Source organism: Lasiodiplodia theobromae (genome assembly GCF_012971845.1).
Source record: "Lasiodiplodia theobromae strain AM2As chromosome Unknown scaffold_7, whole genome shotgun sequence".
In the NCBI taxonomy this organism is placed as follows: domain Eukaryota; kingdom Fungi; phylum Ascomycota; class Dothideomycetes; order Botryosphaeriales; family Botryosphaeriaceae; genus Lasiodiplodia; species Lasiodiplodia theobromae.
In genome coordinates this window covers 454,717-482,710 of record NW_023336563.1, presented here as the reverse complement: position 1 = coordinate 482,710, position 27,994 = coordinate 454,717, and the positions used below count along the sequence as shown (strand labels likewise).

Genomic DNA, 27,994 nt, shown 5'->3' with positions numbered 1-27,994 from the left:
TTTCGACCACGCGCATGGCCACCCCCCCTCGCCACGACTGACCCGCGACCACGACCGAGCCCCGTCATGCCGCGCGCCCGCGACCGCTACTCGTCCGTCGGGACGCCCCACAAGCACACGCCGATCAAGTCCGTCTCCGCTGCTCCTCTACAAGGCCCTCTGCTAATCTGCAAGGCAGGGTCCCTCTCAATGACGACAAGCAGGAGAAGGCCAAGCGCCTTCAGTCGCGCCAGGCCCTTCATGAGACTCAGATGAACCAGATCCGCGCCGCGGCCACCCCCGTGCGACGTCGCCAGACCCTCAGCGGCCAGAGCCAGCACTCGTTCGTTGACAATGACGAAAACACCTTCCACGTGGGCGGTGACGCCGTCACCCCCATGAAACGCGTGCCGATCCTGGCCAACTTTGAGGAATGGATGAAGATGGCCACCGACAACGTGAGTGCTCCCCCGCCTGCCGCCGGGGCCGATGCCGCGACAATCTAACTATAGTGGCAGAAAATCAATGCCAACAACTCGTGGAACTTTGCCCTCATCGACTACTTCCATGACATGTCGCTGTTGAAGGAGGGCGACAGCGTCAATTTCCAGCGTGCCAGTTGCACTCTTGACGGCTGCGTCAAGATCTACACGAGCAGAATCGATAGCGTCGCCACCGAGACCGGGAAGCTGCTCAGCGGTTTGGCCACCAGCAGCGATAGCAAGAAGCGCAAAGGAGACGATGCCGATGGGGACGCCGAGGACGAGGACGAAGAAGAGGGCGAGGACGGCCAGAGGAAGAAGACGCGCAAGCGTGCTCAGAGGTCGGCCGAGTCCACCTTGGTATCGTCATTCGCACAGCTACAGCTGAAAAAGATGGATATGGAGCTGTCAGTGGATCCGCTGTTCAAGAAAGCCTCTGCCGATTTCGACGAGGGCGGCGCAAAAGGCCTGTTGCTGAACCATTTGTCCATCGATGCCACCGGCCGCATCGTCTTCGACAGTAGTGACGACGTGGAGCCTGGACAGCCCGAAGCCGAGGCGGAGGAGCAGGCACAGGAACAGGAGCAAGACGGGGACGCGATGGAAGTCGATGGCGAAGAGGCTAAGCCGGAGCCGGAGACGACACATACCGATATCGACATCTCAGCGCTGGCAGCGAAGTTCTTCCCGGATCTGTCGGTCCTCGACGGCCAAGACATCTGCCCCTCACTGAAAGACTTCGATTTGGGCGATTCAAATGCTGCAAATTTGCCGTTCTTGAAAGCCCCTGACGACTGGAGAAACGAGAACCAAGACGACGAGAAAGACGATGGTGCGGGCGGTTTCCTCGAGGGTGGATTTGACGACGACGACGACATGGGCGCATTCGATCTGCCCGCCGAAACCGGGTTCGGTGAAGGCGGTGAGGTCTGGGCAAGAGAGGCAGCGTTAGAAACACAGATGCGCGTGCATACCATGGGGCCGGGTAGCGACGACCGTGACGGTGAAGAGGGAATGGATGAAGTCGGGGGTTTCGATGCGGACTACGGAGTCACACTGACGGGAGGCCGCGAACACGACCAGGAGAACATCCTGGACTACTTCGACAAAGCACTATCGAAGAACTGGGCCGGCCCGGAACACTGGCGCATCAGAAGGATAAAGGACATCAATAAGGCGAGCGAAGCTGGACCGACCAAGAGGAAGGAAAAGGAACCCTTCCAAATCGACTTCTCCGCACCAATGACGCAGTCGACAGCCGATGCGCTGTACACCCCGGCAACCACATCCTCCGCCATTCTGCTGCCCAAGGCTCAATGGAAATCCAAGAGCCGGAATTTGCTTCCCGACGACAAGCATTTCAACTCCCGCCAACTGCTTCGCCTTTTCCTGAAGCCCAAGACTCGGTTGGGCGTGCGCACCAAGTTTGGCGGCAACAAGGGCCGGAGTGAGAACCAGAGGCAGCAGGAGCCCGAGGGTGAGATGGACGAGGTATTCTGGGCACGCAACGAGGATCCCAATGTTCAGAACCCGGAGAACGACGACGCGCCTGCACAGGGAGACTATGATGCCGATTTCTTCCAAGATGACGGACTCGGAGCTATTGGTGGACCTGACGACAGTGACATATTTGCCGATGCACGTGAGATGTTCTCGCCACCACCTGAGTTCAAGGAAGGCGCGCAGGCCGGCGAGGCTAGCGTGCTCAATGGCAACCAGGAAGGCGCGTTTGGTACACAACTGGTTACTCAGAGCCGTAGATTACGACCTGAGTACGTTCAGTACGCGCGTGTGGCAAAGAAGGTGGATGTGCGGCGGCTGAAGGAGGAGATGTGGCGCGGCATCGGAATCGAAGTCCCCGAGGAGAACAATGAAGATGTAAGTCCTGACGAAGCTTCTCCCTGGAATATGAATGTTTGGGTAGTTAACAGGTGTATGCAGTCCATCCTATCAAACAAAGCTCCCGCCCCACCTGCGCCGAAGGCCGAGGATGGGTCACTCAAGTTTACCGACGTCGTCAATAATCTACAGGCAGTCTACCCCAAGAAGCAGTTGGCGGACATTTCGACGAGCTATTGCTTCATCTGCTTATTACATCTGGCCAACGAGAAGGGCCTGGTCATCGAGAATGACGAGAACTTCACTGACCTCACCATCAGAAAGGATCCACGAGCAATCCTCGATGGGTCGGAGTAAGCCAGTAATGAAGCATGTTTTGTAACGATTTTGTGGGCGTCCTGCTGTGTAGCGATTACGGGTCCGGAGACACTTGCATGGATGGGCTACTGGCTGGCGTTTTTGGATCGGCGACAGGCTGGGGGGTTATGTCTGCCTATGTCTCCTATTTATTCTAGCTCTGGCGCGATGGAATGGACTCTGCGGTCCGGGTTTTGTGACTAGACAGATTCTGTGTACATTGCTAACAGTGCCGCCTGAGCACTGGGTTGAGGGCATTTTATCGAACTAAGCTTTACTGAGCCATCGGTGAAGAAGCGACAAGCTTCACAAGACCAAACAAAGCCACCACTATCCCGGCATGTTCACCGGCAGGCAGTTGCTTCGACCTTGGAACATGCCAGAGTTCAACCACTCTTTCATACCCTTTCCCTCCTAAGCCGCGGGCAACGATACTGCTAGACTAATGGATAACAGAAATTCAAATCAACTACAATTCCGCATCGGAGTTCCACTGGAAACTGGGCACGGTCAAGCTTGACAGCCAGCGGAAGCGGCGACTCTACCAGCTACCTTCCGAATCGATGCTACTGCGATGACTCGCAGCTCCGGATTTCTAGCTAGCTGCGTCGTTTTCCCACGCCGCTTTAGCAGTGCAGAATTCTCATTCCGACTGGGATTCTGGACAGTTGCTCGTCGCTATCAGCGGAATTCGGCTGGAGTTGCGAGTGGCAAGTGCGAGAATCAGCCTTGGTCCTAGCTTTCGAAAAGGTGCGGTGCGAGCTGCCTCATATGTGAAACTGTTATGGTCCACAATCACGCAAAGCCCGCCAAACAGCAAACAGTAAAAAGAAGGCGGGACAAGAAAAGATAAGAGCCGTTCCCCACACCGGTCTAAGCCACCCCCGCTTGGATTCTGCCTTATCAGTCGTTTGATACTCACCGCTGGTGGTCCGCCGTGCTTAGGTGGAGAGATGCAATGCAAAGTGTAGGATCGCGGATGTGACAGACCCAGACGCAAACCGCGTTTTAAAATCTTTCGACGTGCAATCACGAGGGCTGGAGCCTAACAGCTCGAACGGCATCGACCGGGCTAGATGCGAGAAAATGCTTATTTGCGCATGAAGCATTTTCCTTCCATCACAGTAGATTGTAGACAGTTTGATCTTTTTACACACCGCAGAAGACGCGACAATATTCTTACATAACTAATTGAAAAGATTTAGATGTAGATAAAACTTCTAAAATTATATGAGATATAATACGTAGGAACAGTTAAGTTTTTTTTGTCACGTTCTGTACTATGTTTCTACCTAATTGCGTTGCTTTAGCATGTACTGACGTCTTTTTTCTTTGACTTCCAAGTACATTTGATTTCAAATTGTGCAACTATTTATATTTGTTATTTAATCTACTGAAAGTATAACACTACGGAAAAAAAACCCTTCGCCTACGAGTGAAGTAGACTCTATCCAGTCACTGGCAGCTATGCCGCATGATATCTGATGAGTCTGGCATTTTGGAGGCATTTTAGGGCTATATGGGCCGATCGTACGGGACAAACCATTTGGCCGGCCTGCCTTTGGATGATATTAATACAGCGGTACTTTGGCGGACAGTGAGCAGATCGTGCTACAGAATCAGTTCCAGTGACACCTTTCTAACCTGGTCATGGGCTTCTGTTTTCGGGAAGTCTCTTACGGACGGCTCACGACGAACGACAACGCCTCCACCATTGGACGTTACTTCTACGCTTTAATTAGTACTTGTAAAGTTTTTAAACTGGACAATAATGGGGTTGGTGAGTTTATTGGTCTGGAGCCTTCTGGCGCACGGCAGTGGGAGTTGCGATGGAGACCATTTCATGCTTGTGGATGGACCTTGTCGCAGCGTGGCGAGAAGGATACTCAAGCAGTGGGTAAAGTCTAGACCAAGATTTCGTTCTGTCGTTCTCGAGTGGCGTTTTACAGCGTTATGGAATTCAGCATGGGAGCGTCGGTTCTTCATCAGTGTAATAAAATTGAGGTTGCTCCCCGTGTCAGTAGGATTGGGTATATATAACACAGCAAATATCTTGATGGAGCTACGGAAGCAAGGAGCGCGTAATTTTTTAGTAAGCGCTGGCGTATAGTAAATGCCTCCTTTGATAGGTGTGCTTTAAGAGGCGCCCCAGTACTGGAAGCTCTAGTAGGCATAGCTGCTCCAGCAGGCGAGCTCCAACAGTCATATCCGACCTCTCCTCGGCACTCTGCATAAAGCTGACATAGTCTCACCGGTAAAGGGAGTTGTTTGCGATGTGCCTGTGCTGTTGTCTGGTCCGCTGAAAACAATCACAGGGAAGGTCCATTACGCCTCAGAAACACCCTCAGTCACATAGCCTCTCATCTTAAACAGCGGACTTGAAGCGCTTGTTGGAACAGCCCAGGGATTTTCGGCATCTAGCCAGAGAAGTATGTTGGATAATTTGACTCCCGCCTCTCTGCGAACACATTTGAAAAGGACCTCTCGTTCAAGTGGTATCTACCCATCACCAACTCACAAATGTAAAGCATAAACTCGCCATGTTCCACTTTCCCTCAGAAGGGAAAAGATCCATTACAATATACAATCGTCTCTCTACTCTAGATCTCCTTGTGCTCGATGACCGGGGCCTTCTCCGCGGTGCCCAGCGCCATCTCGGTCGTCAGCACCTTGCCCTTCTCCGTGGCCGCGGCACCACCGACGGCCGCATCGTCGCCGTCAAAGTGCTTGGCGATTTCCTCGAGGGGCGTGTTGCGGGTCTCGATGTAGAAGAAGTAGACGACGGCGCACTCGATGCCGAGCCAGATGCACTATGGGTGGTAATAGTCAGTCTCAATTCTCAGACTTGGAATTGGGTTCCAAAACTTACGTAGACGATGTAGTACCTCCATCCGATGTCGTCGAGGGCGATGGGGTTGACGTAAGTGTTGATGAAGAGGGCGGCGTCGACGGTGAACCAGACGATGCACATGCCCTTGGCGCGGATGTTGTACGGCAGGATCTCGACGGCGTAGCCGACCAACAGGCCGGACCAGGCCATGTTGTAGCAGACGTAGTACAGGAAGATCATGAAGACGACGGCGTTGCCCATCTTGTGGTTGGTGCGGCCCTCAATGTCGAAGCGGGCGGAGCAGATGGTCCAGACGATGAAGCAAAACATCATGCCGAAGGTAGAGCCGAGGAAGAGCTTGCGGCGGCCAATCTTGTCGACGAAGAAGCAGAAGCTGATGGCGACGATGGCGTTGCAGATCTGCAGCACGCCGTTGATGACCAGCTGGAGGTTGCTGTCTTCGATGCCGATGCTATTGAGCACCGCAAACATGTAGTACGAGACCAGGCCGTTGCCAGACCACTGCGAAAACAGACCGAGAGTAGCGAGAATGATCACACGGCGGCGGTTCCCCTTCGTCCTAATGAGCTCAAACCAGCCGTTGCCTTCGAATTCTTTCTCGATTGCCAGAGTGTGCTTGATTTCCTCGAATTCGACCTGAACGACCTCGTCGTGGACTATAAGATGGAATCTGTCAGCCTCGATATTTAAACGCGTGGGCCATGAAGAAGAGGAACTTACTGTTGCCCTCTGCGTGGACTTTAGCAAGGGTAGCCAGAGCCTTGTCGTCATGACCCTTGTTGATATGCCATCTTGGAGACTCGGGGACTATCCACACGAAGGCAAGCTGGAGGATTGAGGGCAGAGCTTGCACAAGAGAAGGAATACGCCACGACCAGTGGTTTGGAATGTGGTTTGTGCCAAAAGTGAGCCAAGCAGCGATGATACTGCCCAGGTACCAGGTAGTGTTGTAGATGGTCGTGTACGCAGCACGGTGTTGCGGGTGGACCAGCTCAGTGATCAGTAGCGGCGAGGCACCATGGGCAATGGCAACGCCAAATCCGATAAAGAACCGGGCAGCGACAAACATGCGAAAGTTGATACTGGCGGACTGGAGAGCAACTCCAAAGATCATGATGATGCAGCCAATGAAAATGGCCATCCGGCGGCCGAGCATGTCGGCAGCGTAAGGGACAACAGGTAGTGCAACCAAGCCGCCTAGGAACATGATAGAACTGAAGAGGCCAACAATTGAACCCTTGGGGTCGTTGAAATCTGGAAGAAGAAAATCAGCCTCAGATCCTTTCTCGAGACCAACACACTGGCAGGTCTCCTGGTGCAAGGTCATGATGGAGCCAAGAAGCGCAGTGATTTTGCTGATGTTGCAGTTTACGAAGGCGTTCTTTGACGGGAAAGGCCAGGCACAAGCACTTACAATCTTGAAACTGCTCCAAAGCAAGCAGTCCGTTGACCATGCTACCATCGAAACCATTGGTTGCCTGGAGCACAATTAGCCAACTCCTGTACAAGTGCTGGCGCGATTTCGCTCAACTCTCTGAGAGTACTCACGCTTGTAAGGATGACAAACATCAGGCAGATGTAGGTCTTCCGCATGTTGGGTTCTTTCCACCATTTAACCTCGGGGAACTCCCTGCCCCCGAGGCGAAAGTGGCCCTTTGTTGCCGCCTCCATTGTGGAACCGCGAAGTGGTAGTTTGCTGGGACTCTAGCAGTAGGACTGCTGTCACTGAGGCGCCTGAGAGGACGAAGGCCTCAGGGAAGCGTAGGGAAAAGCGGCGGCGCAGAGGAGGATGGAGTGCGTTCTTCAAAACGCACCTATGGAGGAAGACCCGCAGCCCTATATACAAACCCATAGCAGCGTGTGCTTTCGTGCATGGCGAAGAAAGAGCATGGGTGTTAATCGAATTTAGCCGGCGCGGCAAGCCATCTCTCACGAGAAGCCAAGCTAGGCGGAGTGGTAAGAAACGCCCAGAGCGCCTCCCGGACCGGGGCTCCGGCTGTGGCCCCTGGTCCGGTCGAGCTGAGCAAGCCGTTCCTCGTCAGCCACCAAGGTGCGGCACGCAATGCCGAGCTGGAAGCGATTTTCGGAGGGCGTATGCGCGTGCGTGAAAATGGGGAACCGTGGCATGATACCTGGTTTGAGACGCTGCCTGGTGCCGGTAGGAACTTGCCTAAATTGAGGGGGCGAGATGGCAACGGCGCTAACAGAGCGTTGTCGGCACGGGGTACCCTCTCACTGTGTAAGGTGCTCGTTTGCGTGACTTGCTCCCGCCATTCGCAGTACTAACCCTATCCCCGACTGAAGTCCTGCTGTTGAGTCATTGGCGAGTCCGGAAAGTACTGCAACAGCCAATGTTGCGATGAATTGGGAGCGGCTCACACATGCCTGTCAGGTTCTGGACATGAAACGGAGAAATTAATCGGGAACTACCAACAGCTGCAAAATGATCATTGGCTATGCAGTGAGGGATTCGCGGTGAGCGAAACATCAGTAGTCGAAAGACGGTGGCGCGACTCGAGTGTGGCAGCTCAATGGTGGGGTAAAAGCTGGGGTACAAGGATGCATCCGGGGGAGGATTGCGGGTGCGCGGCTAAATGGCATGCAAATAGCCTGATCTACCACATGGGAGCGCCGCTGTTTTGGGCCTGTTCTCGCTGCATCCGCACCAGAGGCGGATCTGCCACAACACTGCCATTTATTTTTGGCGAGAGCCCGGCTGGAAGGGCCTTCAAGATCCCTCTATCGGTTCCAGGCTGCTCTGCGGTGCTATGGAATCGCGCTGCATGCTCTTTGTAATCCGCGGTACAACGCTTCGGGATCCCTGATCGGCCCAGTTCTGCATACGCCCTTTGATGTGTTTCTGATTCGGCTGCAGTTGGATGGATGGTGTGGAAGCTGCCGTAGTATCCCGCCTATCACAGGGAGCCGGTACGTAGTGCGGCATCATTGATCAGATCTGCTTGATTTATCCGCATTCCAGAAAAGTCCCACCAAGCGATCGCCTGGACATGCAGGTACCTCGTACCTTGCCGGTCGTCGCCGCATTTCCGGATGTCCTGGGTACACGGGGTACAAGTCATGCAGCGAAGCCTGACGCTCTCGACGATGTCGGTAGTTTCGCTCCCAGCAACTCGGTATTCGGAAAACCGGGCGAGCATTCCTAACGCACCAATCAGGCAATCCTAGTGGCGCTGACTTCTGGTGCTCGTGCCCCTAGGTGGCTGCATCCTTCAAACATGTTGGCATTTGAGGCGGGGGAGCTGTGACCAGACCTCGACCTCTCGATGGGGTGGCTCCACTAGAATGAGTGATGATCTAAGACCCTTGCACTGTCGGTTTTCTTAGTATTGCCGCAGGGCCAAGGTCAGTGAAGCTCTTGTCTGGATAGATACGTTGTGCGTTCGCTTCCAGATGGACACTTCAGTTGCCCATCCTCTCTGTTGCAATATCAGACAGACCAGCCTCGTACGAATAATCATCCAGACTCGTTCCAGCCGTGCCTGGCACTAATCTTGTTTTTCATCCTGCAGCCAGTGCCTCCTGACATCGTGATAGGCCCCATTGTCTGACTCCTCGTCTTCGCTGCCAGACGTCTGATCCCTTTTGCGCTTGCCTCCAGAATCCGGTCTGGAGGAATCATTTTCCACATTCACATGGCCATTTTCTTCAGGCTTCTCGAGCTTCATGTTACCAACCTCATCGAAAATGTCGGCTGCCGCCTCCTCCATAAGGATTCCCAGCGTTAGGAGCGCCGTCTCGTCTAGTGATTTGTAGAGAGTCTTGGCATGTCTACCGTAGGCTTGGGCGTAAACCTCAGAGGAGTGTGCGTGAAGAGCTTTAAGTAGGTCAGAATCCGGCAGCTGCTGGTGAGGCGCCAGATGCCTATCAGCAAAGTAGATGTCGTCTTCCTCGTAGCGAGGTGGCGCGTCTCTCTGTTTGAAAAGATACTCGTCCGGCGGGACAGGGACTCGTGAGCTGGACGAGGTCATCCGCCCACTAGAGATATGCGCCTTCTCAGGGATGAAGCCGTTGGCGTTAACGCGTCCTGGGAAGCGTGAGCCGAGCTAGGGGAAGCTTTCCTGCGGAAAGAAGCTGCTTACCAGCAACGCAGTCGTAGACAGAAATCGGTCTTCTTCTGCGCTTTTCCGGCGGGGGGCTTGAGCCACGTCTCCGGGCCTTGACCGCACCTCTGAACATAATGGGATCGAGGGCAGGAGGGCTGCGGGAAACGAATGCTAGCAGGAGGATAGCCGTGGAAATTAGCACGGTTAGGTGCATTGAGTAGTCGAGGGTTCGAGACATTTTCCGGCGCGCGAGTCAGAAAGTCGTTGCCCCTGCGGTTGCGTCACTTACGCGCCGCGCGCTGTCGGCCGCGCAGCTGCTGCCTCCACCAACCATCACCGTATCCACAGCCAATGCATGAATGCTCTGCTCCTGAACCGCGCGCTGGGCGCCATATCGCCGCCAGCCTTTCAGCGTCATGAGACCACCCGCCTGCTACATGCTTTGCAGTCCACCTCAGTCCGCTTTGATGGCTCGGCTGAGCCCGATAGCGATGCGCTCCCAGAAGATGTCAAGGCGCATGCCGCGGGCGTGAATGCCATGACTATAGACAAGTTCGAGGGGCGATATCTTCTGTCTGGTGGCGCCGATTCATCCATCTGCATGTGGGATCTCGAGTCCCGTGAAGCTAGCCCGGCCAACACCTTGTACCCGCTGGGAGCATTGCAAAAGTGCGTCCGTTGCGCCGCCATGGCAGTCCCACGCTGACTCCGTGTCCAGAACTTCCAGAGCTCACAGCTTTGGAGTTACGCACGTCTCTTTCTATCCCTTCGACTCACTCGCTTTTCTCTCCTCTTCCTACGACCACACTCTCAAAATATACTCCTCTGAATCCCTCCAAGTCTCCGCGTCCTTTGATCTCAACCATGTCGTCTACTCGCACTCCATGTCCCCCATAGCTACCCATCTCCTTGTGGCCTGTGCCACCCAGCAGCCTGCCGTCCGCCTCGTCGATCTCCGTTCCGGAGCCGCGACGCACTCGCTTGCCGGCCACGGCGGAGCCGTCCTGTCCACCGCCTGGAGCCCCACCGCCGAGCACGTCGTCGCCAGCGGCGGCGCAGACGGCACCGTCCGCTTCTGGGACATCCGGCGCAGCGCCGGCTGCCTCGGCCTGCTCGACAAAGAAGACTCGGTCGGCACGGTCGGCTTCGACGGAGTGGGCGGCGGCGCGCGCAATCGGCAGCAAGGGCGTGCGCACGGCGGTGCTGTCAACGGCGTCGTCTGGACCGACGACGGCCGGCACCTCGTCACGACGGGCCACGACGAGCGTGTGCGCGTGTGGGACACCGCGACGGGCGCCAACACCCTGGCCAGCTTTGGCCCGACGATCAAGAACGCGCATTTGTCCGCCCTGCTGCCGTTGTTGTCGCCCCCAGCGCTTACGGCGCCGGGAAAGGAGCTGTTGTTCTATCCGAGCGAGCGCGAGATTCTGGTCTACGAGATGTTGGAGGGCAGATTGTTGAAGCGTCTCAAAACGCCGCACCGTTCGATGGGTACGGTGGGTGCGGCTGGAAACCAGAAGCAGTTGAAGAACCGGACCACGGCGCTGGCGTGGCGCGCGCATGACGTCGAGGTCTACTCTGCGCATGCCGATGGCACGATTAGGGCGTGGGCGCCACGGACAGAGGAGGACGTCATGGTGGATGATGAAGAAAGAGAGGAGGCGGAGCACGAGGAGCAGACAAGGAAGCGAAAGAGGGAAGCTCTAGAAGAGATATACAGGGATTTTACTAAGAAGCAGATGACCTTCAATTAAGATGCCAAACCATCGAACTCTTTACCGTTCTTCGCTTGATAAGCAGAATAGTGAGTGACAAAGGATTTTGATCTTCTCAACCCCTTCTAAAGATATTGCATCCTATTCATGTAGAGAGTTAAATCTATTACAGTGGATTGCAGAAGTTAGCTCAGTAACTACCAAGTCACAGAGCCCATTTTGTTTGCTTTTTTTTTTTGATGCTGAACATGTGTAGTTCGCACAGCCCTGGTGTTGTATGAAGATCCTAAACTCCCTGCCTTATATTTAAATGGTATATCCGTCCTTTGGTCGAGAAAAATAATAATACGAACACCGTAGTCCAGCAGAAACTGGATGACAAGAACAAACAAGAGGTATCCAAAACGAGGAACAGCTCTTCTACCGCACGCTCGCCATGCAGCTCAAGACGTCTTCGAGAGGGAAAAAAAAGTCTCCGATTCAACCCGATTCGCACTCCAACTCCTGCAACGCCTCGCCCAAGATCGCCATTAGCCTCTCCTGCACCTCGCGACCCCCGACCGCCTCGCCGACGTGCCGCCCAGCCCCCCATCCGAACGGCAACACGAGCCTACGGCGGCCGCGCGCGTCGAGCACGACCAGCGCGTCCATGGCGGCCTGGCCGCCGCCGAGAGGGTGCAGCAGACCGAGCTTGAGGTAATGGTTGTGCGGGTAGCCTTGGGCGGGGAGTATGGGGAAAGGCGGCGGTGTCGGGGAGAGGTGCGGGAGGGCGTAGGAGGGCGAGCGGGTCAGCAGGAGGGGCTGGGCGGTGGGGAAACGGGCATGGAGGGCGGGGAGGGCGGCGCTGTTTTCGTTGGTGAGTGGATAACGATAATGGTTCGTGATGTAATAAAACATTGGTGAGGAATGGGGGGTTGCTGAGGAAGGAGGATTTCGCTAGAAACGAAGTTGGGGCTCAACCGTACCATAGCAATTGGTAATGGATGTCTACGTGCTCGAGCACGCAGAGCACAATCGGCGAGCGGCCAGCTACGTAGTGTTTCAACGCGTTGGGCACGGTGGCATCTGCGGAGGTGAGTAGGTCGGTTGCAACACTCTGCAGCTGCCACGATTCGCTGGCAGGTACCACGCCCAACGCGTCCAAATCACTTGTCGTCCGCGTGCGCTTCAGGTCCTCCAGACCAGAGCTCTCGTCCGGGCTGTCGCTTGCCCTACCATCCGTTCTGCCACCCCAATGCTCTTCATATTCCTTTTCTTCCTCGAAGATCATGCTCCGCGAGCGCTTGCGGCTCGCAGGAGCGGGCCGTGGGTCAGAGACGGTCATGTCGAAAGCTGCTGCTGGGCCAGCGTGGAAGAGGGGGCTGACGGTGGCCATTGCGGGAACGACGGCCAGTCGAGGTTCGCGGCGGCGGAGACGTGAGGATTTGGCCAAGGAATGGACGGCTGCAGAGGCACGGAAGAGGGAAGAAGTAGGGTAGGGAGTTACTGAAGCGTGATTTTACGGGTACGGCGGAGCAGTTGGCGCGAGCATGATCTGATCCCTTCTTTTAGGGTAGAACCTTGTGTGATTGGGTCCGTCCGGTCTAGGAAAGGGAAGGGGGCTTTTGAGTTTCCCCGCGGGGAAGCGTAGTGTGAGGGTCAGCCGGGAGGAGCAAGTAGCCGCGGCGAGCGAGTAGTAGTGCGCGCGTCTGGGGTAGTATCCCAGACGCACGCGAAAACGCGCCTGCACAGACAAATTAGGGCGCTGCGAGTGGTCGCGCGGGCAAACGGGCCGGGCGAGGGCCAGGCTTAGCCTGTCTTCCCTGCAGGTACATCTCGCGCAACGGAAATGTCGTGTTGTAGTCGCTGCATTTTGCCGGCTCGAGTGCTGCCTGCTGTGGTGTAAACGTGCTGCCACATGGAGCAGCGATTTCTGTCCGCCAGCTAGCCATGGCGTTTTCCAGTCAGTCGATGACGCCGCACCGTCCCGCAAGGTGATCGACGACCTCCGTCTGCTGCCCGCATTCCGCCGCATCACCACCCCACCACCGTGATTCAACCCACGCCTTCTCAACAACTCCGCCTCCGGCGCCAGCCGCCGCGATGGCCAGTCAGCGCGATCTCAGCGCTCTGCAGAAGCAAATATGGAGCGGCTCAATCCCGCTGGAAATACGGCTTGCGAGCACCGAATGCCGCACCTACGACGACTCAGACCCGTACCTAGTATTCCGCCTCCACGTCCTCAACGCCAAGCCACAGAGCTCAAACTGATCGTTCCCTTCCAGATCCAAGTTCCGCGACTCTCTTATATTCCCTTCCTCCTCCCCCGCCTCCACGCCTTCTTCGCGCCCTCCCTCATCGACCCAGACGTGCATCCCAGCAAAGGCTGGCTTTCCTACTCGGACGTGCCGCTGAAATGGCACCACCCACTCGGCCTGCTCTACGACCTCTACTCCGGCTTCGAGCCGTACACGCCGGACAGCCTACACCAGCCCGCTAATCCCGAACCGCCATCACCACCACCGCCGCCGTCCTCTTCTTCCTCTCCCACAACACCAACAACGTCCGGCGGGGAGCCCGGCCTCCTCCCGTGGCGGCTGACGGCGCACTTCACGACGCCCGCGCCGGCCAGCCTGGTGCCGCTGGACGCGGCGTACAAGGCGCACCACGACGCCTTCGTCAACGCCGTCAAGGAGGCCGACTTCCTGCGCAACGGCTCCGCCAAGGCGGCCATGTCGCTGTCCAAGGACGCCTCGGACCGCCTGTGGGATGCCGTCGGCCGCAACGACCTGGCTGCCTGGAACGCCGTGCACGGCCGCCTGCTGGTCAGCCCGCCCGGCGCGGGCCCGCTGCGGCATGTGCCGATGAAGCTGTACCTGCCCGGCGCGCCGACTCCTGCTAGTGGCAGCGGTGGCGGCAATAACGGAGGAGCAGGAACGGCAGTGCGAGGGGCCGAAGACGCTGCTGGGGCGGCGGCAACGGCGGGCGCCGAGGGAGGCGATGCGGCGGCAGCAGCGATGACAACAGCAACGGAATCGCCCGCACCCGCGGGCTCAGCTTCCTCCATCGCCTCCCTCCGCGTCGTGCAAGCGCTCGTCCCGCCTACCCTGACTAGCAGCAGCAGCGGCGGCAGCGGCGGTGCCTCGTCGCGCGGGGGATCAGCAGGACAGCCGCAGACGATGGGCACGGCGCTGAACACCATCATTCCCACGCTTTTTCCGAGTCGGAGGAGTCCATTGCTCGCGCAGCCGGTGCTGCACGGGGCGGTGGTGCCGCTGAGCGCGCCGGTAGAGGACCTGCTGAAGGCTGCAGCATATCCAGATGGATTCCTACACGTCGCAATCGTCATGATGAGTTAAAAGTCTTGGGCAGACTACGGGAAGATAGGGCGCTTCTGCAAGTCCTGTAGAAGGGCGTGTGGAGGTAAAGAACTATGCTTCGAAGCATTGGCGTTGGGATAGAAGAGATGCTGCAGAGCTGGGGAAAAGCAGGCCAGAGGGTAGGCCTAGATATGAGACACGATTGATCCGCATACGCACGGTAACCTGTCACGGCACACACAGTATTATACTTGCATAGGAGGGGCGATTAAATGAAGAGAACGACTTGGAAGTTAGTTCATTCTGTTTTGTAGTAATACTGGTGTTTAAGACATAGGGTGGGGAGCGCCGCAAATTATGCCACCCGAGCACCAAAAGCCAAAGACTGAACGCAAACAGCCGCTCATTTGGTCGTGGCGGCAATAGCAGTTCCGAACCCTAGACGGGGTTTAAAAGCATGCAACCAACTCTATTCAACTTTTTTTTTAAACCAAAAACAACAACAACAAGCCCAAGGATTATTTCCTGCTCGTGAGGGGCAGGCCAAAAAAGACTACAGTGTCAAGGGGTTGTTGAGTGAACGAACAAAAAAACCGAGACAAAGCAGGCGTTCCTCCGTCTATCAGACTTCCCGTCATTCCCAAGGACAACAACTTTGAAAAGACAAAACTGACGATTACATGCCCAGGAGGGCACTAGCACCGGGCTCGCTGGAGACATAGATAGTCTCGTGCTTGTCGGTGAAGCCGTTGAAACGAGTCGCGGAGCACTTTGTGTAGGCACCCATTTCCTCGAAGTAAAGCCAGTCGCCAACATCGATCTCTTCGGCGAACGACGCCTTCTCCGCAATGCAGTCGATGCCATCACAGGTCGGGCCCCAGATAGAGTAATCGGTTGGGCGGCGACCGTCGACATCGAACTCGCAGGCCTCTTGGTCGTGCAAAAAGCGGTCGCCCAACTTGAGGATACGCGGCACCGGGTGCTGGTGGTCGAACATGATGCTGGAAAAGTTGCCGTAGACACCATCGTTCATGTACAGCATGTAAGACGTGGTGTCGAGCTGTTCGTCACGCACGGTGCGGCGCGCAATGACGTTGCACGCAATGTTGAAAGCTGAAGAGACGTAGTAGCGGCCAGGCTCGCCAATGACACGGATGTGTGGCGGAAAGTGCGTGTCCAGCGCATCAGACAGGACAGCGGCCATCTCCTCGAAAGTCTCTCCGGAGAAGCCGCCACCAACATCCAGAGTGTGCATGTTGAAGCCAAGGTCTTCGGCCTGATCGAAGACAGTGCGAGCGTCCTCAACGGCTTTGATAAAGGCTTGAGGATCGGACGCGCCGGAACCAACATGGAAGGCAACGCCCACCACGTTGAGATCCAGCTGCTTGGCAAGCTCAAGCAGGTCCTGGGTGGTGTCCATGGGTGCGCCGAACTTGAGGCTGAGGCGGCACAGACTGGCCGAATCATCGGTGAGGATTCGCAGGTACAGCTCAGCGTCAGGGAAGAGCTTCTTGGTCTTGTACAGCTCGTCGGCGTTGTCGAACGTCATCTGCTTGACGTTCTGCTGGGCAGCATAACGCACGTACGAGTTGGTCTTGCAGGGCTGCGCGTAGATGATACGCGAAGGGTCGATGCCCATCTTCAAGACCTGCTCAATCTCAGCCTTGGAGGCACAGTCGAAACCGGTGCCCAGCTCCGCCAGCAGGCGGAGAACTTGAGGGTCAGGGTTGCACTTGACAGCTTCGCGAAGTTAGCAACGTCGGTTTCAGCGCGGCTCACGAGGGCAGCTTACCATAGTGTGGCTTGACCCTCTTGAGGTTCATCTTCCAACGGAGGTGCTGGCGGTAGACCTCGCCCATATCAGCCACGAAGAAGGCATCTTCTTCGCCCGCTTCACAGGAATCATGATCAATAGCGTCGACACGCTTCTTGAACGCTTCGCCAATTAGTTGTTTGGCATACTTTGCGCCATGTTTGATCTCAACAGCAACAGGGCTGTGCTCCACCGGTGTAAATGTCTTGATCGACAACGGTGCGTACTGCTCAGTAGTGACGATAGCAGAAGGTGCCATAACCAGGGTTCTCTGCGCCTGGTGGGATTGGGTTGATTATGGAAACGCGCGGAAAGTCCTGTTAAGGGGGGCGGAACGGCTCGAATCCGAGGCTGAGTGTTGACAGGCGAGGCCTCCTCGACTCTTCCTCGTGGAGAGGAAGAACCACAGAGAGCGTCCTATGCGGCAGCTGGGTGTGTGGAAAATCGGGGGGTGAGGTTTGATTTGACGAGAAAATCAAACTCTCAAGTTCAGCAGGCGACTTCAGCAGCAGGTGGAGGAAGGTTGTTAAGGGTGTCGATGTTTTTGGGGCGAGCGGCAATTTGAAGAGCGACTGCTGCAGAGGCCTTTGGGGCCGTCTTGTAGGCGGTGCCTTTGATGCGACCAAAGGCAGTCGAAATTAGGAGAGTTCCAGGACGTCTGCGGGCGGGCGTCAGCAGCGTCGCGGTGAAAGGTGGCGGGCTCAGGCGCTGCAGGAGGGCAGGACCGTGGGACACGCACGCCGGGCGCATGCGGGCGAGGGTTGTGGTTACGTACCGTAGTGAGTCACTGCGACGAGGCTGGAAGGCAAGCAAATCGCGGATGCAATTGAAGCTGGCGAGAGCAGCGACGCGGATGTCGGTGGGATGCACGTGTGAGAGAAGACGTTGGGGGAAGCGACAGGAGGAAGAGGTCGCGATCGAGGGGCGTGGTGAATTTTGAGTGAGTCGGGTGCGCTTGAGCTTGCTGCCCGTGTGTGCCTGGTGACGACAGGCCCGGCCGCTTCCCCAGCCAGAACCTGCCGCGCTAAAGAAAATAACGCATCCCAGTTCCCGGCTTTTTCAGTCAGCACAATGCACGCCCGCCCGCCAATGGCCACGCGCTATCGGCACGCTGCCCGGCACTGCCGCTACGGCACGGGCACGCGTAGGGCTGCCATCGCCCAAGGCAGCGATCGTATATTTCGACAGTCGCCACCCCTGGGGCAATGCAGCTGACGTCTCTTGCACTCAAGCTCACAAGGAACACAAGTCTCTGCTCACGGTAAACCCGGGTCCACGAATGCGAAGCCACATCGGTGCCATTGAGAAAGCATTCCCCCCTATCCGCCTCTGCATGGTCGAATCCTTGCGCACACACACCCTGCAATTACAGACAAGCTTCCTTCCATTACCTCACAAGCGACTGTGCAGCCTGCGTCTCGAGTCAGACACATCGGTTGGGCACCACTCCCGGGCGGCCGACTGCCGCCGTCTCGCGCGCGGCTCTGCGAACGGCGGCGGCTGAGGACTGTGCCGCCCCGGCTTTGATGATGTAGCATCCTGGATCTCGGCCTAAAAGCGAAGCCGGATGCTCCGTTGGGAGTCAAAAGGTTCCATGGCCGGCAGCAGCCCACCGGCGGGTGGGCTTGAGATATCCACATTGGTGCTTGTGTGCTGTACGGTCAACGCCGTCTCGAGTGGTAGGATATATCCTCCATGGTCATGCTAATGGCGCTTTGGATCAGCTAGAAAGAGATGGGAGAGCGATCGAGGACATTGCGCGGATCCCTAGGGGAGCGAGGCCGGTACGCAGAATGGTAGATGTAAATATCGATGTTGCCAGACAAGCTGAAGTCTGCATCGTCACGTGGAAGAGGCTGACGGGTCTGAACGGCCTGGATGAAGCCGCCCTTTTTCATGAGCTCAAAGAAAATGGCCTCACTCTCATGTCTGACTTTCATGCCCATAACTATAATGGCCTTTGGGGATCTTGCGGCGAGAGCCTTGAGGGTATTCACCAGGGCTGGGCTGCTGTCCGGATTGTACGTGCAGTCTGAGATGATGACCAGGTCGTACTGCCGCTCGCGCACAACCTGGGGCAGCTCTTCGTCCCAGTCCAATGGCACGAAAGTGGCACTGGACGACATGGCTGGATTCATGCCCTCGATGTTTTTCTCGGCAATCTCCCGTGCTTCCGGAAGGTCCGTGAGCGTGACCTCGCAGTCGGGGATGATTTGCGCTAGGCTGATGCCAACAATGCCGCATCCGGTGCCCAGTTCAAGCACGTGGAGCTTTTTGTAAGTGGCAGAGCTGAGGGTTGAGTCCAGGATCGGCAGGCTGTCGTACTGCATGGCGATCGTCTTGTCAAAAAAGGCGGCCATGCCGACACCAGCATCCCTTGCACGCGTCAGTGTAGGGACAGAGAAACCAAAAAGCAGGAATACGGACCAGATATGGCGCGCAATGCTGTCGCCGGTCTCCTCCCAAATGCTCAGGGTGCGGTTGCTCAGCGGCGTGAAGCGGCGTTCCACCTTTTTCTCGGCCTCCTTGATGCCGGCCGGGGCGTCGAGAATGGAGCTCCATGCAGAAATCAGGGAGGGGAGCTCAGGGTTGTTGTTCTGCCTCTCAAAGCGGTCGGAAACCTGGTTGCTCTTGGGGCCAACGTGCACAACTACGGGCCAGTCCAGATCGCAGTGGCGGACGTCGAAGGTCAAGGGGAGGGCGCGCATGCCAGCAGTCCACTTGATGCTCTTGCGCAGGAAAATGTCGCCATTGTACTCGGGCGAGCGAATGGTCGCGGCGAGGGCAACATCGGCGGCCAGGAAATCCTCGCCGAGATCTGAGGTGACGGTGATCAGGGCGGTGATGGTCTTGCCGTCGGTCTTGGGAACCTTTAAAAAACGAATGTACCTCATGATGGCGGCTGGGCGGGCGGGCGGGCGCTGCAGCAGCGGGGCGCGCAGAAGTTATGAAAGGCTGGCCGGAACAGGCTACTGGGCGCTGGCTTCGCTCGTGGCGCCAAAAATGCCAGTGCCGTAGCAGGTGGTGATGGGTGACAGCAGCAGCACGCGGTGCCGAGCGGTCCAGGCCCTCGCTATCTCGATCCAGTCGCCTAGCCGGAGCCGGCTGAGTTGCGCGTTGTGCGGCCCCAGATCCCAAAAATGGCAGCAATCGTGGCCGCACGGCAAGCCGACAGCGGCTTACCGTCACTGGCGCCGCAGGCCGACCAGCGGTGGCGTGTCCGGGCCTGGCCCCATGCCAGTTCTGCGGTGTAGCTGCGATGCAAGGTGCGGTCAGGCCGACCATTGCCAGGATGCGCTCCGCGTCCGGGCCCGGCAGGCCGGCCAAACATTATTCCAGCCGCCACTCCTCTCCGCGGTCCAAGCGCGTCTGACGTACCCAACCTGTCGCCCGCCCGCCTGCCTCACGTACCCGCTGCTGTGCAGCCGTGCAAATGCCGACCGCCTTTTGACGTGGGAGACACTCATTGCCGCCTGCTGTCCCCGTCGCCGCGCGGGCGCACCCTCTGCGCGACTCCAGGCTGTCGTCGCTGCCTCGCCCATGTGGCCTCGCTGACCCACTTCTCTCGGCCCAACACCCTCGTCCAACCGCCGGCCTCTCCTCACCCGCTCCCTCACCATGTATCGAAATCGCAACGACCCGCGCTTGAGGCGCACGCTGGACGAGCTCTCTCACAACTTCGAGTCGGCAAACGAGGCTGCCCAGGAAGGCATCTACGCCTTTTCGCACAACTACATCAACCCTTGCGTCGCGTCCGTGACCCAGTGCTTTGAGGCATGCGCTGCTCCCTGCTTTGGTTCCCGCGAAGATCGCCTGCTCCGTAGAAGAAGGGGCCGTGGCCGCGCCCGCGCAGAACACTACTTTGACTTCTACGACGACTGGGAAGAGGAGGAGAATGACGACCCGTTTTCCTGGGGCAACAGCGAATTCGACCGCCTCTTGGCTGGCCAAGGCACCTCCACCCAGCCCGGTCGTCAACGTGCCATGAGCTATGGCGCCCGCCGCGGCGATGCGCGCCGAAAGAGCGTTGCCCCGCCGCACGATGGCAGCCCCGATCCCACCATAATCCCCACCAGCTCGTATTTTGGTTTCTTGGGAAGGCTGCCATTCAGAATCGGCGGCAAGGGACTGCGCTATAAGCCGTCTGCTGCAGATCTTCAAGACCACCCTGGCGCGTCCCGGAGATCGCTAGAGGAACATGCTCCATTGATTGAAGAGGCTGAGGAATATCCTGCATATTTGGCCCACCGGAGACAGAGGAGTTCGACGAATGAGTCTGGCGTGACCTCCGACTCGTTGAGTTCCAGAGGAGATATTTTGCCCAGCGAGGATGAGCTGGACGACGCCGTGCCGTTAGATGATGAATTTGCCTCGGCGCTCGAGCGTCGTAACACTGCTACTTTTTTGGATGATACAAGCAGCGGCAAGACGCCGTACTCCAAGCGCCCTCGCGGGTCTCGAATGTCCACGAGAACCATATCGTCCAAGAGCACCCGAGAATCGAGAAGGCGCTCAAACGCCGCTTCTCCCTCCATTGACAAACACTCCGAAGCCGGCATTCACGAGGTTCCAACCTTGTCAGAGCTCAAGTCCGAGGAAGTGAGGGTCCAGAAAGAAGAGGAGGAAAGCATCGAGAGGAGACGGGGTGCTGCTCGGGCACTTGCCGTAAGGCGTGGCCTGAAGGTCGACGAGCACATGGTTTGTTTTAAACCTCCCTTACGGCTCGATTTTCTACTAAAGTATAGGTGCAGTCTATATCTTCCGAGGACAAAACCCCGATCGGATCGCCGAAACGAAAGGCAGCCATGTCAGAGATAAGGAGCGCTCCTGGTTCACCGCCCCGAAGCCCACGTTCTGGAGGCACGATACCCTTCCCCAGCTTCGATAGCCACCCGGCTTCTCTTGCAACGTCGCCCACGTCGAACCACTATGGTCCCGGAGATGCCATTCCTATAAGACCGACCAAGGAAGAAAACGAAGGGTTTGTTCCGGCGAAACTTCCGCATTTTGCAGCACGACCTGACTGAAATTGCTCTCGTAGTCACAACGTTGACTATGTGCTCTGGTAAACGAGCTCGGAATCTTTTAGGATTTTGCCACCAAAGCGGGCCATGCAGACCTGCCGATGATTGAGATACCCGATACCCTGCAGAATACGCGCGTATGGAGTGTACTTGTTTTCTATTTCGTAATGTTTTTGATCTAGTTCCCTTGCTGCTGCATCCTAGCGGCTCGACGACCGAGCAGGATTTGGCACTCTTGCGCTTGCATAGCTTGCGTTACCGACAGCCCGCATTTAGAGGCAAGAGTCATGGCGCTCGCATCCGGTGAATTTCTTCTGGGAGTTTGGTTCCACTTTTCCTTCCGTCGCAAATTGGCTATCGACGGCGTTTTCATTGGGGCGTTACGGATTTGAGACAGAAGGTTGTCGGTTTTCCTCCTTTCATTCTTCTATTCTTTCATTCCTTTCTGCTTTGTTCGCATTTACAGCGGCAAAATAGACCATCGACCTCTTACTTCCACCGACATGGTCGGTTTCGTCAAAATAGACCAGCGAATGGTTCTCTTTGCAACCTCGAAGAATATCAAGACAGATTGCACAGGCACAGCCCTGAAATTTTGTCACGGTGCAACACGCACTGGAAAAATTGAATGGATTGTATGTTCCCCTCTTGCATGGTCAGTAACGATGAACCGAAGACTCAAGCTGGCATCGGATTGGCGTGCCGAAGCGCTTTCAGGCAATGGCTGCTGCAATACCGCGACACACCACGCACGATCTGCGTTTCAGGATGCAGAACATGGCACATGAGCACAGCCTCAGAATTGCAAATATTGAGCGAATCATCGAGCGAGACAAATCTCCGCGTGAAAATAAGCTGGGCTTCCAGTGTAGGCGGCAATATCTCCCCATGGGAACCATTGTGCCGACGTTCTATAGATCACTTGGATTCAAAAGTCTGAAATTACACGTATGGCCTGTATCTGATAGATATGAGTAGACCTTCATCATTTGAATATGCTTTTGCTCGAGCGCCACCGAAAAGGTTCTGTTTTTTTCCCCCCGGGTGTTATGTAGCACAATCTGACCTATGTTAAAATACCCCACATATGAAATGAATGGGTGTATTTTTATTTTGTACGTACGTCACACGATCCAATTGAAAAGATCGCATGGTGGCTGTGTTCTTGCTATCTACCGGTCTTTTATAGACCTGGTGACTGATTGCCAGAAATCTACTGGAAGTTTGCTTGTGCCCGGCTTGAGTTTCCAGTGAGCGCGGCATGAATTAGATGACGACCTTGCCCTGTACGGTATCGTGTAGTAGATCTTGGTGAAGCTGATGAGCAGCTGCTCTGGAGGTCGACCTCGAAATAAAAGCCACCGGACCAAGCATGAACAATACCGGGTCAGGCATACGGCCCCTTGGTGCACCGGAATGCTTAGGCGGGAATCGCTGTAGGGAAGCGTGTCCTGGATCCAGTGGTCGGGGGTTTATACTCGTTTTAGTGACATAAGAGTTTATATCGACCTTTATACATTATAACTACCTAGCCATTCTAACACCTTTCTCCCCCGGCCCCTTCTATCAGATTTACTGATTTTTGTGTAAGCTAGAGTACTAATCTCCATCTTATTCATTCTAAAAAGCCGATAACGCTAAGAAAATTATATGATAAAACGTGCCTCAGCTGTGGAGTATCATTCAATCTCGACGGCACGAAGCAAGATCACGCTGCTGGTCCTATCTATGACGTCAGCACAGCAAGAGGTAGTTAATTGCAACACGCAAACGACGATTTCCAGGTACTAGAAGCCATTCCGGTTCTATAGTGTAGTGGCTAGCACTCAGGATTCTGATCAATCAGAGCATTCCTGCAACCCCGGTTCGATCCCGGGTAGGACCTACTCGTTCTCTTTTGCTGTTTTGGTGGTTGTTTTGTGGTGGGGAGGGCGTTGTGGATGGAGTCCGTGGTGTCGAGATTTTGGGCGGGCTGTACGCGGGCAAAACGAGGGCGGGGAGGACGGCCACATCTTTTTGTTTTCACGTAACACGGCCATCGGTACAGGACCCTTGTAGAACTGTTTCTGTTCGCGGTCGAGGTAGGCATGCGTGCGGATGGGAGAGGAAATTCTTGCAGGTTGCCGCGTTCGGGCCGAAGAGACCTCGGAGCACCGAAATTGACCGCCGGAATGTCTAGCATTGTGGGGTCTGTGCAAAGCTAATTTAACTATCGTAGCTAGTCGTGACTGGCGGATGGATTGTGGTGGTCAAGTACCCGGTTGCTTTTGGAGCACATATGATTCTGAACCCATTACAGGTGCAGCAGAGGGGTGCAGCAGCCAATGGCTAGCGCGAAGAATAGCAGGGCCGTGGAGCATAGCGGAAGTATGCGCCCGTTCCCTCTCTCAATGAACAAGAACATATAGGTATGGGTAGTTGAAGCTATCGTGCAGATGTAAATGTGGGTTTAATAATTATACATTCACGTCCGGACGATATCCTCAACTGCCCATGACATGAGCGAAAAATAAATTCAAGCTAGCCGTCGGCTGCAATGCCCCTCTGTATGCTACTTTGAGCCGACCTGCGCGATATTGTGGCATCACCTCCAAGCAAGGCCTTGCAACGCTACAGAAAAAGTTTGCGATGCTACTGGGTTAGTCTGCTTTCCAAGAATGCATCAGTCCAAATGCCGTAAAAAAAAGGATATGACACGGGACGGCCGCTGCGCATAATTTTAAAGTCCCTCGTCAGCCAGGTTAGGCGGACCGTTATACAGCATGCTCAAAATTCTGTTCCTGCAGAAGCCCTTCCAAGACGGCGTGCATGCGTCAAGTGCAGCATGATACAGGGAGGTGCTGCACAAGCAGAAGTCTAATTTGTGGGACGAGCCTATGAAGTATGGGCTTGCCGCGGAAAGCTTCGGGAGAAGCCTTGGCCTTCATTTAGATTGCGGGGACTTCAGGACCCCCAACAAACTCAAACCAGCTAACAGTTTGTTTCGCTCGAATCGAGAAGGAGGGAACGACTTTTGGCTTGTCTGCTCGTCGTGGGTGCTTCTTCAGTTCTGAATTATGCTCCCTATGCTATCCTTCTTGGCCTTGGCAACGTCGTTGCTGCGCTTGAGTTATGGCTGCATGGCGGAGGAGCCGTCGTGCTCAGCGCAGAGGCCGAACTTCTTGATCATTATGGCCGATGACCAGGACAGGCGCATGGGCTCTCTGGACTACCAGCCGCTGCTTCAAAAAGCCATTCGAGATCGCGGAACCGAGTTTCGCAGCCATTACTGCACGGTTGCGCAATGCTGCCCATCCAGAGTGAGCATGTGGACTGGCAGAGCTGCGCATAATACAAATGTGACGGACACCAGACCACCGTACGGGTAAGGAGGAACCACCGGTCTTCTTGGAAGAGTCCTCACTTACGTATCCAGCGGGTGGCCTCAGTTCATCAAAGAAGGCCATAATGATGACTACCTTCCGATATGGCTCCAAAATGCAGGATACAACACTTACTACGTCGGGAAGATGATGAACGGGCTCAGCGTCCAGAACTACGACAGTCCGTATCCTGCCGGCTGGAATGGAACAGACTGTAAGCCCTCCCTTTCCAAGCGCGAAGCCAGAAAGGGGAAATGCTGAAATAACAACGTCCGCAGTCCTCGTCTCCCCAAATTTATACCAATACTACAATGCCAGCTTCCAGCGCAACCATGACCCGCCCGTCTACCATCCAGGCGAATACTCAGGCGACCTCGTAACGCGCAAAGCCCTCGACTATCTCGACGAAGCCGCCGACGCGGCCATCAACGGGGGCCGTCCGTTCGTCCACCCACCCCCCCATTTCGCCACTCTCAAACGTTCGGACACCACGCTGACCAGCCCCACGCCAGGTTCTTCATGGTCGTCTCTCCCATAGGGCCGCACTCATCCGCCATCATCCTCCCGGACCGGCCCATCTTCTCGCTCCCCGAAGCAGCGCCGCGGCACCGCAGCCTCTTCGCCAACGCCTCGGTCCCACGCACGCCCAACTTCAACCCGGCCGCCGCCAGCGGACCGGCGTCCTGGCTCAAGGACCTGCCGCCGCTGAACGCGAGCGAGGTGGCGTACGGCGACGAGTTCTACCGGCGGCGGCTGCAGGCGCTGCAGAGCGTCGACGAGCTGGTCGACGCGCTGGTGGCCAAGCTGGACGACGACGACGACACAGGACGACGACGGCGACTGGCGGACGACACGTACGTCTTCTACACCTCGGACAACGGCTTCCACATCGGCCAGCACCGCCTGCCGCCCGGCAAGTCGTGCGGCTTCGAGGAGGACGTGCTGGTGCCGTTTTTCGTCCGCGGCCCGGGCGTCGCCGAGAACGCCGTCGTCGACTGGCCGACGACGCACACGGATGTGGCGCCTACCATTTTCGAGCTGGCAGGGATAGGACTGAGGGATGACTTTGATGGAGTGCCGATGCCGGTGAGGGACAGGGACGTCGAGGCGGCGAGGAGGGAGGGCGTGGGGAAGAGCCGGAGGAGGTACGAGCATGTGACGGTCGAGTTCTGGGGAGAGGGACAAGGGGAGGGCATGTACGCCGGACGTAAGTCTTTACCCTCCGTCTCTTTATGCCCGAGAGACGAGACTGACGGTATGCTAGCCGACACACCCAACAACACCTACAAGTTCCTCCGGATCATAGGAGATTCATATTCGTTGGCCTACAGCGTGTGGTGCACAAACGAACACGAACTCTACGACATGAACGTGAGCCAACTTGAAGAATAATTCTATCCTATGTCATGCTTACCACTTGAACAGGTGGACCCTTACCAACTCAGTAATCTCTTATCATCCTCCACCGCATCCGCCAACATGACCCTTCTTGATCGACCCCTTCAAACGGTTGTTCACCGCTTGGATAGTCTGCTTATGGTATTGAAATCATGCGCCGGCACAAGCTGTACACAGCCGTGGCGGGTACTACATCCCACGGGCGATGTGAATGTGTTGCTGGACGCGCTTGACGAGCGCTTTGATAAGTTATATGCGGACCAGAACAGGGTGGCATTTACCGAATGCGCACTAGGGTACATCAAGAGCGCAGAGGGACCGATGCAGGTGTCGACATGGCAAGGCGCGTAACTGATGCCAAGCACTTGAGCATTGCTGATCAGAGGTTCCTAGCGTTTCTCTAGCATAGCCCTAGCAAGCAGACACCGTTCATATCAATAATCTGTGTCGATCGACAGTGATGTATCTCATTGAAATGTGAAGCAACCGTGAATAAGTTCCCGGGAGAAGCCAAAATAAAGACATACTGTAGCGTATGATACAGATCGACACTTGGACTCGACGATTCTGAGCAGTTGCAGAATGAAAGATGGTCGGGTTGTGTGCAACTAGACAGGATGGAGTAACGTTGAGAACACAATCTTATACCATCTACGATGCCACTTACCTAGCTGACCACATGATTGGGCAATGTAAGTACTCACAAAAGTCACGCATGCGCTCTGGCAAAGCCAGATTGGACGTCCAAGCAAATCACCAATGGTTATACGGACAACACCCTAGTGAAGCCTCCATTGACACTGTGATCTTGCTGAAAAGCTCCATTGATAGGCCGCAGTCGTAATTTTTGCTGGTAATTACACCATGGTGAATCGTTTTTTGGTGCGCCGACCAACCCGTAAATCCCAGGCCCCAGACTCCTTTTGTCTCCGTAGGCCCCGGGATTTAGTCGAGAAACCCCCAAATGCTTCCGCGCCGCTAAAACCATTTACCTGACGATACCCTCGAACCTGTTCTTGTACCACTTGATGGTCTCGGCCTGGGTGATCTTGTGGGACGAGCCAATGGGGCTCTTAGCGCGCCTGCGCTTGGCGACACGCTCACCGGGGCGGGTCCTGTCAAGTCCGTCAGCTCTGCCGTTCCACATCATGCCACTATTGCCGCCAAAGTCTCCTCAATCAGGGTGTACGCACATGCAGCAGTAGAAGTCCATGCCGTAGATACCGATGGCAGGGTCGTACTTGATGCCGAGATCGATGTGCTCGCTGATACCGAAGCCGAAGTTGCCGGTCTCGGAGAAGTTGCGCTTCCTCAGCTCGTACTCCTTGACCTTGAGGCCACGCTCGAGAATCTCCTCGGCCTTGGGGCCACGGACGGTGACGTGGACGGCGATCTTTTCGTTACGACGGATACCGAAGGTACGGACGGTGTAGCGGGCCTTGCCTGTCGGACGCAAAATCAGTCAGGGCGGGTGCGGCAGCGGCGATTCGATCTCGGGCGATGCATACTGTAGACGGGGGTTTGACCGGACAGCTGCTCAAGCACCTTGGCGGCACGAGTGAGCCTGTCACCAGACTCGCCGACGGAGATGTTGAGGACCAGCTTCTGGACGCGCAACTCCCTCATGGGGTTGGCGCTCTTGTCGGACTTCTCGGCCTGTGTGAAAGCATCGTCAGCGCGACGGCGGGGTCACTACCATGGCGACGGCGGGCGTACCATTGTGACTGCGGTTGTTAGTTTGGTCGGTGGTGTCGCGGATGGTCGTCAGCGTCGAGGAACAAGACGAAGACAATTTTGGTGGAGAGTGGGAG

The 27,994-nt window shown here is 56.1% G+C and overlaps 11 protein-coding genes across 11 annotated transcripts; 5 read left to right on the top strand and 6 right to left on the bottom strand.

Annotated features, from left to right (window-relative positions):
* Window positions 1-66: 66 nt before the first annotated feature.
* Window positions 67-2,657, top strand: LTHEOB_2818 (Condensin complex component cnd2; the record flags this gene model as incomplete). The annotated part of the gene is made up of 4 exons (XM_035511672.1): window positions 67-128; window positions 179-437; window positions 498-2,339; window positions 2,403-2,657. 4 exons carry the CDS (start codon window positions 67-69, stop codon window positions 2,655-2,657), a joined length of 2,418 nt encoding a protein of 805 aa, XP_035363544.1.
* Window positions 2,658-5,257: 2,600 nt separating this feature from the next.
* On the bottom strand, window positions 5,258-7,179 carry LTHEOB_2817 (Hexose transporter protein; the record flags this gene model as incomplete). Its single annotated transcript, XM_035511671.1, has 5 exons — window positions 5,258-5,467; window positions 5,527-6,164; window positions 6,229-6,762; window positions 6,923-6,986; window positions 7,057-7,179. The coding sequence occupies 5 exons, from the start codon at window positions 7,177-7,179 to the stop codon at window positions 5,258-5,260; spliced, it is 1,569 nt and encodes a 522-aa protein (XP_035363543.1).
* Window positions 7,180-9,014: 1,835 nt separating this feature from the next.
* On the bottom strand, window positions 9,015-9,786 carry LTHEOB_2816 (uncharacterized protein; the record flags this gene model as incomplete). Its single annotated transcript, XM_035511670.1, has 2 exons — window positions 9,015-9,553; window positions 9,609-9,786. 2 exons carry the CDS (start codon window positions 9,784-9,786, stop codon window positions 9,015-9,017), a joined length of 717 nt encoding a protein of 238 aa, XP_035363542.1.
* Window positions 9,787-9,927: 141 nt separating this feature from the next.
* LTHEOB_2815 (DNA excision repair protein ercc-8 protein) lies at window positions 9,928-11,326 on the top strand (the record flags this gene model as incomplete). Its single annotated transcript, XM_035511669.1, has 2 exons — window positions 9,928-10,241; window positions 10,291-11,326. The coding sequence occupies 2 exons, from the start codon at window positions 9,928-9,930 to the stop codon at window positions 11,324-11,326; spliced, it is 1,350 nt and encodes a 449-aa protein (XP_035363541.1).
* A 441-nt stretch (window positions 11,327-11,767) lies between these two features.
* LTHEOB_2814 (Uba3-binding protein but1 o42666) lies at window positions 11,768-12,662 on the bottom strand (the record flags this gene model as incomplete). Its single annotated transcript, XM_035511668.1, has 2 exons — window positions 11,768-12,131; window positions 12,253-12,662. 2 exons carry the CDS (start codon window positions 12,660-12,662, stop codon window positions 11,768-11,770), a joined length of 774 nt encoding a protein of 257 aa, XP_035363540.1.
* A 707-nt stretch (window positions 12,663-13,369) lies between these two features.
* On the top strand, window positions 13,370-14,625 carry LTHEOB_2813 (2-nitropropane dioxygenase; the record flags this gene model as incomplete). The annotated part of the gene is made up of 2 exons (XM_035511667.1): window positions 13,370-13,489; window positions 13,552-14,625. The coding sequence occupies 2 exons, from the start codon at window positions 13,370-13,372 to the stop codon at window positions 14,623-14,625; spliced, it is 1,194 nt and encodes a 397-aa protein (XP_035363539.1).
* A 637-nt stretch (window positions 14,626-15,262) lies between these two features.
* LTHEOB_2812 (Ornithine decarboxylase) lies at window positions 15,263-16,658 on the bottom strand (the record flags this gene model as incomplete). The annotated part of the gene is made up of 2 exons (XM_035511666.1): window positions 15,263-16,326; window positions 16,379-16,658. The coding sequence occupies 2 exons, from the start codon at window positions 16,656-16,658 to the stop codon at window positions 15,263-15,265; spliced, it is 1,344 nt and encodes a 447-aa protein (XP_035363538.1).
* Window positions 16,659-18,123: 1,465 nt separating this feature from the next.
* LTHEOB_2811 (uncharacterized protein) lies at window positions 18,124-19,293 on the bottom strand (the record flags this gene model as incomplete). The annotated part of the gene is made up of 2 exons (XM_035511665.1): window positions 18,124-18,775; window positions 18,827-19,293. The coding sequence occupies 2 exons, from the start codon at window positions 19,291-19,293 to the stop codon at window positions 18,124-18,126; spliced, it is 1,119 nt and encodes a 372-aa protein (XP_035363537.1).
* Window positions 19,294-20,017: 724 nt separating this feature from the next.
* On the top strand, window positions 20,018-21,468 carry LTHEOB_2810 (uncharacterized protein; the record flags this gene model as incomplete). The annotated part of the gene is made up of 3 exons (XM_035511664.1): window positions 20,018-21,097; window positions 21,151-21,380; window positions 21,441-21,468. 3 exons carry the CDS (start codon window positions 20,018-20,020, stop codon window positions 21,466-21,468), a joined length of 1,338 nt encoding a protein of 445 aa, XP_035363536.1.
* Window positions 21,469-24,593: 3,125 nt separating this feature from the next.
* LTHEOB_2809 (Arylsulfatase precursor protein) lies at window positions 24,594-26,177 on the top strand (the record flags this gene model as incomplete). Its single annotated transcript, XM_035511662.1, has 5 exons — window positions 24,594-24,787; window positions 24,839-24,999; window positions 25,064-25,226; window positions 25,298-25,992; window positions 26,050-26,177. 5 exons carry the CDS (start codon window positions 24,594-24,596, stop codon window positions 26,175-26,177), a joined length of 1,341 nt encoding a protein of 446 aa, XP_035363535.1.
* A 994-nt stretch (window positions 26,178-27,171) lies between these two features.
* Window positions 27,172-27,902, bottom strand: LTHEOB_2808 (Ribosomal protein L5; the record flags this gene model as incomplete). Its single annotated transcript, XM_035511661.1, has 4 exons — window positions 27,172-27,298; window positions 27,377-27,626; window positions 27,692-27,839; window positions 27,900-27,902. The coding sequence occupies 4 exons, from the start codon at window positions 27,900-27,902 to the stop codon at window positions 27,172-27,174; spliced, it is 528 nt and encodes a 175-aa protein (XP_035363534.1).
* Between the last annotated feature and the right edge of the window lie 92 nt (window positions 27,903-27,994).